General features: G+C 26.7%; 1 protein-coding gene across 1 annotated transcript in view; it reads right to left on the bottom strand.

The window, feature by feature from the left end:
• Nucleotides 1–10,960, bottom strand: part of DACT3 (dishevelled binding antagonist of beta catenin 3) — a 185,092-nt gene extending 174,132 nt beyond the window's left edge. The window contains exon 1 of the mRNA XM_053688812.1: nt 10,820–10,960. Within this exon, the coding sequence (XP_053544787.1) occupies nt 10,820–10,960 (141 nt within the window). The remainder of the gene's footprint in view (nt 1–10,819) is intronic.
• Nucleotides 10,961–11,385: the final 425 nt, after the last annotated feature.

The raw sequence follows: 11,385 nt of genomic DNA on the forward strand, positions 1-11,385 counted from the left end.
GAGTCAAAGGGTCTGACACGTGGGGAGAGTTAGTCGGCATAACTTCCCCCTCGCCAGAATCCTCTGGTGATAAATTTTTTAAAGACAAAAGCTGATCTTTATTGTTTAAAGTGAAATCAATACATTTAGTACACATTCTCATATGGGGTTCCACCATGGCTTTTAAACATAATGAACAAGGAGTTTCCTCTATGTCAGACATGTTTCTACAGACTAGCAATGAGACTAGCAAGCTTGGAAAACACTTTAAATCAAGTTAACAAGCAAATATAAAAAACGGTACTATGCCTTTAAGAGAAACAAATTTTGTCAAAATTTGAAAAACAGTGAAAAAAGGCAGTAAATCAAACGAAATTTTTACAGTGTATGTAATAGGTTAGCAGAGCATTGCACCCACTTGCAAATGGATGATTAACCCCTTAATGCAAAAAACGGATCAAAAAAACGAAATAAACGTTTTTTAAACAGTCACAACAACTGCCACAGCTGTGGCCCTACCTTCCTCAATAAACGACTTTTGAAGCCTTTAGAGCCCTTCAGAGATGTCCTATAGCATGCAGGGGACTGCTGAGGGAAGCTGAATGTCTCAGTCTGTAATTTTAACTGCGCAAAAAAGCGCTAAAATAGGCCCCTCCCACTCATACTACAACAGTGGAAAGCCTCAGGAAACTGTTTCTAGGCAAAAATCAAGCCAGCCATGTGGAAAAAAACTAGGCCCCAATAAGTTTTATCACCAAAGCATATATAAAAACGATTAAACATGCCAGCAAACGTTTTATATTGCCATATTAACAGAGTATATATCTCTGGTAGTAAGCCTGATACAAGTCGCTATTAAATCACTGTTTTTAGGCTTAACTTACATTAATCAGGTACCAGCAGCATTTTCTAGTCCCTAGAAAAACTTAAAACTGCACATACCTCAATAGCAGGATAACCTGCACGCCATTCTCCCTCTGAAGTTACCTCACTCCTCAGACATATTTGAGAACAGCAGTGGATCTTAGTTACAAGCTGCTAAGATCATAGAAAACGCAGGCAGATTCTTCTTCTAAATACTGCCTGAGATAAAATAGTACAACTCCGGTACTATTTGAAAATAACAAACTTTTGATTGAAGAAAAAACTAACTAAATTTTACCACTCTCCTCTTACTACCTCCAGCTTTGTTGAGAGTTGCAAGAGAATGACTGGATATGGCAGTTAGGGGAGGAGCTATATAACAGCTCTGCTGTGGGTTTCCTCTTGCAACTTCCTGTTGGGAAGGAGAATATCCCACAAGTAATGGATGATCCGTGGACTGGATACACCTTACAAGAGAAATATATATCTATATGACACATACATACAACATGACACGTATTATATATAAATAAGTGATAATGAGGTATTATATCTATATGACACCTGCATACAACATGACACATATTATATATAAATAAGTGATAATGAGGTATTATATATCTATATGACATATTATATATAAATAAGTGATAATGAGGTATTATATATATCTATATGACACCTGCATACAACATGACACATATTATATATATATATATATATATAAATATAAGTGATAATGAGGTATTATATATATCTATATGACACCTGCATACAACATGACACATATTATATATAAATAAGTGATAATGAGGTATTATATATATCTATATGACACCTGCATACAACATGACACATATTATATATAAATAAGTGACAATGAGGTATTATATATATCTATATGACACCTGCATACAACATGACACACATTATTTATATATATTAATAAGTGACAATGAGGTATTATATATATCTATATGACACCTGCATACAACATGACACATATTATATATAAATAAGTGATAATGAGGTATTATATATATCTATATGACACCTGCATACAACATGACACATATTATATATAAATAAGTGATAATGAGGTATTATATATATCTATATGACACCTGCATACAACATGACAGATATTATATATATATATATATATATATATATATATATATATATTTATATATATATATATATATATATATAAATATAAGTGATAATGAGGTATTATATATATCTATATGACACCTGCATACAACATGACACATATTATATATATATAAAAATATAAGTGATAATGAGGTATTATATATATCTATATGACACCTGCATACAACATGACACATATTATATATAAATAAGTGACAATGAGGTATTATATATATCTATATTACACCTGCATACAACATGACACATATTATATATATATAAGTGATAATGAGGTATTATATATATCTATATGACACCTGCATACAACATGACACATATTATATATATATATATATATAAAAATATAAGTGATAATGAGGTATTATATATATCTATATGACACCTGCATACAACATGACACATATTATATATAAATAAGTGACAATGAGGTATTATATATATCTATATGACACCTGCATACAACATGACAGATATTATATATATATATATATATATATATATATATATATATATATATATATAAATATAAGTGATAATGAGGTATTATATATATCTATATGACACCTGCATACAACATGACACATATTATATATATATATATATATATATATATATATATATATATATATAAATATAAGTGATAATGAGGTATTATATATCTATATGACACCTGCATACAACATGACACATATTATATATAAATAAGTGATAATGAGGTATTATATATATCTATATGACACCTGCATACAACATGACACATATTATATATAAATAAGTGATAATGAGGTATTATATATATCTATATGACACCTGCATACAACATGACACATATTATATATAAATAAGTGACAATGAGGTATTATATATATCTATATGACACCTGCATACAACATGACACACATTATTTATATATATTAATAAGTGACAATGAGGTATTATATATATCTATATGACACCTGCATACAACATGACACATATTATATATAAATAAGTGATGACGTATAATATATATCTATATGACACCTGCATACATGACACATATTATATATATAAATAAGTGATAATGAGGTATTATATATCTATATGACACCTGCATACAACATGACACATATTATATATAAATAAGTGATAATGAGGTATTATATATATCTATATGACACCTGCATACATGACACATATTATATATAAATAAGTGATAATGAGGTATTATATATATCTATATGACACCTGCATACAACATGACACATATTATATATAAATAAGTGATAATGAGGTATTATATATATCTATATTACACCTGCATACAACATGACACATATTATATATAAATAAGTGATAATGAGGTATTATATATATCTATATTACACCTGCATACAACATGACACATATTATATATAAATAAGTGATAATGAGGTATTATATATATCTATATTACACCTGCATACAACATGACACATATTATATATATATATATAAGTGATAATGAGGTATTATATATATCTATATGACACCTGCATACAACATGACACATATTATATATAAATAAGTGACAATGAGGTATTATATATATCTATATGACACCTGCATACAACATGACACACATTATTTATATATATTAATAAGTGACAATGAGGTATTATATATATCTATATGACACCTGCATACAACATGACACATATTATATATAAATAAGTGATGACGTATAATATATATCTATATGACACCTGCATACATGACACATATTATATATATATATATATAAATAAGTGATAATGAGGTATTATATATCTATATGACACCTGCATACATGACACATATTATATATAAATAAGTGATAATGAGGTATTATATATATCTATATGACACCTGCATACATGACACATATTATATATAAATAAGTGATAATGAGGTATTATATATATCTATATTACACCTGCATACAACATGACACATTATATATATATATAAGTGATAATGAGGTATTATATATATCTATATGACACCTGCATACAACATGACACATATTATATATAAATAAGTGATAATGGAGGCATTATATCTATATCTATATTACACTTGCATACAACATGACACATATTATATATAAATAAGTGATAATGAGGTATTACATATATGTATATGACACCTGCATACAACATGACACATATTATATATACAGTATATATAAATAAGTGATAATGAGGTATTATATATCTATATGACACCTGCATACATGACACATTATATATAAATAAGTGATAATGAGGTATTATATATATCTATATGACACCTGCATACAACATGACACATATATATATATATATATATATATATATATATAATTAAGTGATAATTAGGTATTATATATATCTATACGACACCTGCATACAACATGACACATATTATATATATATAATTAAGTGATAATGAGGTATTATATATATCTATATGACACCTGCATACAACATGACACATATTATATATAAATAAGTGATAATGAGGTATTATATATATCTATATGACACCTGCATACAACATGACACATATTATATATAAATAAGTGATAATGAGGTATTATATATATCTATATGACACCTGCATACAACATGACACATATTATATATAAATAAGTGATGACGTATAATATATATCTATATGACACCAGCATACAACATGACACATATTATATATAAATAAGTGATAATGAGGTAGTATATATATATCTATATGACACCTGCATACAACATGACACATATTATATATAAATAAGTGATAATGAGGTATAATATATATCTATATGACACCTGCATACATGACACATATTATATATAAATAAGTGATAATGAGGTATTATATATCTATATGACACCTGCATACAACATGACACATTTATATATATATATATAAATAAGTGATAATGAGGTACTATATATATCTATATGACACCTGCATACAACATGACACATTATATATAAATAAGTGATAATGTGGTACTATATATATCTATATGACACCTGCATACAACATGACACATATTATATATAAATAAGTGATAATGAGGTATTATATATATATCTATATGACACATATTATATATAAATAAGTGATAATGAGGTATTATATATATCTATATGACACCTGCATACAACATGACACATATTATATATAAATAAGTGATAATGAGGTATTATATATATCTATATGACACCTGCATACAACATGACACATATTATATATAAATAAGTGATAATGAGGTATATATATATATATATATATATATATATCTATATGACACCTGCATACAACATGACACATATTATATATATATAAATAAGTGATAATGAGGTATTATATATATATCTATATGACACCTGCATACAACATGACACATATTATATATATAAATAAGTGATAATGAGGTATTATATATATATATATATCTATATGACACCTGCATACAACATGACACATATTATATATATAAATAAGTGATAATGAGGTATTATATATATCTATATGACACCTGCATACAACATGACACATATATATATATAAATAAGTGATAATGAGGTATTATATATATCTATATGACACCTGCATACAACATGACACATATTATATATATATATATAAATAAGTGATAATGAGGTATTATATATATCTATATGACACCTGCATACAACATGACACATATTATATATAAATAAGTGAAAATTAGGTATTATATATATCTATATGACACCTGCATACAACATGACACATATTATATATAAATAAGTGATAATGAGGTATTATATATATCTATATGACACCTGCATACAACATGACACATATTATATATAAATAAGTGATAATGAGGTATTATATATATATCTATATGACACCTGCATACAACATGACACACATTATTTATATATATTAATAAGTGACAATGAGGTATTTTATATATATCTATATGACACCTGCATACAACATGACACATATTATATATAAATAAGTGATAATGAGGTATTATATATATATCTATATGACACCTGCATACAACATGACACATATTATATATATAAATAAGTGATAATGAGGTATTATATATATATCTATATGACACCTGCATACAACATGACACATATTATATATATAAATAAGTGATAATGAGGTATTATATATATCTATATGACACCTGCATACAACATGACACATATTATATATATAAATAAGTGATAATGAGGTATTATATATATCTATATGACACCTGCATACAACATGACACATATTATATATATAAATAAGTGATAAATGAGGTATTATATATATATCTATATGACACCTGCATACAACATGACACATATTATATATAAATAAGTGATAATGAGGTATTATATATATCTATATGACACCTGCATACAACATGACACATTATATATATGATAATGAGGTATTATATATATATCTATATGACACTTGCATACAACATGACACATATTATATATATATATAAATAAGTGATAATGAGGTATTATATATATATCTATATGACACCTGCATACAACATGACACATATTATATATATAAATAAGTGATAATGAGGTATTATATATATCTATATGACACCTGCATACAACATGACACACATTATTTATATATATTAATAAGTGACAATGAGGTATTATATATATCTATATGACACCTGCATACAACATGACACATATTATATATAAATAAGTGATAATGAGGTATTATATATATCTATATGACACCTGCATACAACATGACACATATTATATATAAATAAGTGATAATGAGGTATTATATATATCTATATGACACCTGCATACAACATGACACATATTATATATATATATATATATATATATATATATAAATAAGTGATGAGTTATTATATATCTATATGACACCTGCATACAACATAACACATATTATATATATATAAGTGATAATGAGGTATTATATATATATATCTATATGACACCTGCATACAACATGACACATAGTATATATAAATAAGTGATAGAGGTATTATATCTATATGACACCTGCATACAACATGACACATATTATATATATATAAATAAGTGATAATGAGGTATTATATATATCTATATGACACCTGCATACAACATGACACATATTATATATATAAATAAGCGACAATGAGGTATTATATATATCTATATGGACACCTGCATACAACATGACACATATTATATATATATCTATATGACACCTGCATACAACATGACACATATTATATATATAAATAAGTGATAATGAGGTATTATATATATCTATATGACACCTGCATACAACATGACACATATTAGATATATAAATAAGTGATAATGAGGTATTATATATATCTATATGACACATATTAGATATATAAATAAGTGATAATGAGGTATTATATATATCTATATGACACATATTAGATATATAAATAAGTGATGAGGTATTATATATATATCTATATGACACCTGCATACAACATGACACATATTATATATAAGTGATAATGAGGTATTATATATATCTATGTGACACCTGCATACTACATGACACATTATATATATATATATATAAATAAGTGATAATGAGGTATTATATATATCTATATGACACCTGCATAGAACATGACACATATTAGATATATAAATAAGTGATAATGAGGTATTATATATATCTATATGACACCTGCATACAACATGACACATATTATATATATAAATAAGTGATAATGAGGTATTATATATATCTATATGACACCTGCATACAACATGACACATATTATATATATTAATAAGTGATAATGAGGTATTATATATATCTATATGACACCTGCATACAACATGACACATATTATATATATAAATAAGCGATAATGAGGTATTATATATATACCTATATGACACCTGCATACAACATGACACGTATTATATATAAATAAGAGATAATGAGGTATTATATATATATCTATATGACACCTGCATACAACATGACACATATTATATATAAATAAGTGATAATGAGGTATTATATATATCTATATGACACCTGCATACAACATGACATATATTATATATAAATAAGTGATAATGAGGTATTATATATATCTATATGACACCTGCATACAACATGACACATATTATATATAAATAAGTGATAATAAGGTATTATATATATCTATATGACACCTGCCTACAACATGACACATATTATATATAAATAAGTGATAATGAGGTATTATATATATCTATATGACACCTGCATACAACATGACACATATTATATATAAATAAGTGATAATGAGGTATTATATATATCTATATGACACCTGCATACAACATGACACATATTATATATAAATAAGTGATAATGAGGTATTATATATATCTATATGACACCTGCATACAACATGACACATATTATATATATAAATAAGTGATAATGAGGAATTATATATCTATATGACACCTGAATACAACATGACATATATTATATATAAATAAGTGATAATGAGGTATTATATATATCTATATGACACCTGCATACAACATGACACCTATTATATATAAATAAGTGATAATGAGGTATTATATATATCTATATGACACCTGCATACAACATGACACATATTATATATAAATAAGTGATAAAGATGTATTATATATATCTATGACACCTGCATACAACATGACACATATTATATATAAATAAGTGATAATGAGGAATTATATATCTATATGACACCTGAATACAACATGACATATATTATATATAAATAAGTGATAATGAGGTATTATATATATCTATATGACACTTGCATACAACATGACACATATTATATATAAATAAGTGATAATGAGGTATTATATATATCTATATGACACCTGCATACAACATGACACATATTATATATAAATAAGTGATAATGAGGTATTATATATATATCTATATGACACCTGCATACAACATGACACATATTATATATAAATAAGTGATAATGAGGTATTATATATATCTATATGACACCTGCATACAACATGACACATATTATATATAAATAAGTGATAATGAGGTATTATATATATGACACCTGCATACAACATGACACATATTATATATAAATAAGTGACAATGAGGTATTATATATATCTATATTACACCTGAATACAACATGACACATATTATATATAAATAAGTGATAATGAGGTATTATATATATATATCTATATGACACCTGCATACAACATGACACATATTATATATATAAATAAGTGATAATGAGGTATTATATATATATCTATATGACACCTGCATATAAATAAGTGATAATGGGGTATTATATATATCTATATGACACCTGCATAGAACATGACACATATTATATATAAATAAGTGATAATGAGGTATTATATATATCTATATGACACCTGCATACATGACACATATTATATATAAATAAGTGATAATGAGGTATTATATATATCTATATTACACCTGCATACAACATGACACATATTATATATAAATAAGTGATAATGATGTATTATATATATCTATGACACCTGCATACAACATGACACATATTATATATAAATAAGTGATAATGAGGTATTATATATATCTATATGACACCTGCATACAACATGACACATATTATATATAAATACGTGATAATGAGGTATTATATATATCTATATGACACCTGCATACAACATGACACATATTATATATAAATAAGTGATAATGAGGTATTATATATATATCTATATGACACCTGCATACAACATGACACATATTATATATAAATAAGTGATAATGAGGTATTATATATATCTATATGACACCTGCATACAACATGACACATATTATATATAAATAAGTGATAATGAGGTATTATATATATCTATATGACACCTGCATACAACATGACACATATTATATATATAAATAAGTGATAATGAGGAATTATATATCTATATGACACCTGAATACAACATGACATATATTATATATAAATAAGTGATAATGAGGTATTATATATATCTATATGACACCTGCATACAACATGACACCTATTATATATAAATAAGTGATAATGAGGAATTATATATCTATATGACACCTGAATACAACATGACATATATTATATATAAATAAGTGATAATGAGGTATTATATATATCTATATGACACCTGCATACAACAAGACACATGTTATATATAAATAAGTGATAATGAGGTATTATATATATATCTATATGACACCTGCATATAAATAAGTGATAATGATGTATTATATATATCTATGACACCTGCATACAACATGACACATATTATATATAAATAAGTGATAATGAGGTATTATATATATCTATATGACACCTGCATACAACATGACACATATTATATATAAATAAGTGATAATGAGGTATTATATATATCTATATGACACCTGCATACAACATGACACATATTATATATAAATAAGTGATAATGAGGTATTATATATATCTATATGACACCTGCATACAACATGACACGTATTATATATAAATAAGTGATAATGAGGTATTATATATATCTATATGACACCTGCATACAACATGACACATATTATATATAAATAAGTGATAATGAGGTATTATATATATCTATATGACACATATTATATATATATATATATATATATAAATAAGTGATAATGAGGTATTATATATATATATCTCTATATGACATCTGCATACAACATGGCACGTACATCGCACACAGCTATTTACCTCTCGGGCCCCGAGCAGCGCCCTCCGCACCCGGACCTCCTGCCTCTCCCGCAGCAGCCGCAGCTCACACAGCCCGGCCACGCTCCCCCGCAGCAGAAGCCGCAGCCGCCCCCGTTCAGTGGAGCCCGCAGAGCCCAGCATGTTACCCGGCAGCCGGCAGAGAGCAGACTGAGTGGCACAAGTGACTGCACAACCACCCCGTGTGCTGAAGGAGCCAATCAGGGAGCCGAAAGGGCGCATGAGCCCGCCTACCGACCAATGATATGAAAGAAAGCTGAAAGATGACCAACAGTGGGAGAGGGTGACAGAAGAGTTATGCAGCGATTGGCGGAGAGCTGTTTATTTTTCTACTAGTTAAATTGCAGAAAGCCTGCATTGACAGTGACACGAACCAATCGCATTAGCTCTGCTAAAGAAAGCCTTAGAAACTATTCCCACCCAATGCACAAACTATTCCCATCCAATGGCTTGAGCTCGCTTCTGGTGTCAGCCAATTAAAAATAAGCTATGATGGGTCCCACCCATATTTGACAACTTGTCTATCATACATTGCACAAACCAACGGC

This window comes from Bombina bombina, chromosome 7 (genome assembly GCF_027579735.1).
Source record: "Bombina bombina isolate aBomBom1 chromosome 7, aBomBom1.pri, whole genome shotgun sequence".
In the NCBI taxonomy this organism is placed as follows: Eukaryota; Metazoa; Chordata; class Amphibia; order Anura; family Bombinatoridae; genus Bombina; species Bombina bombina.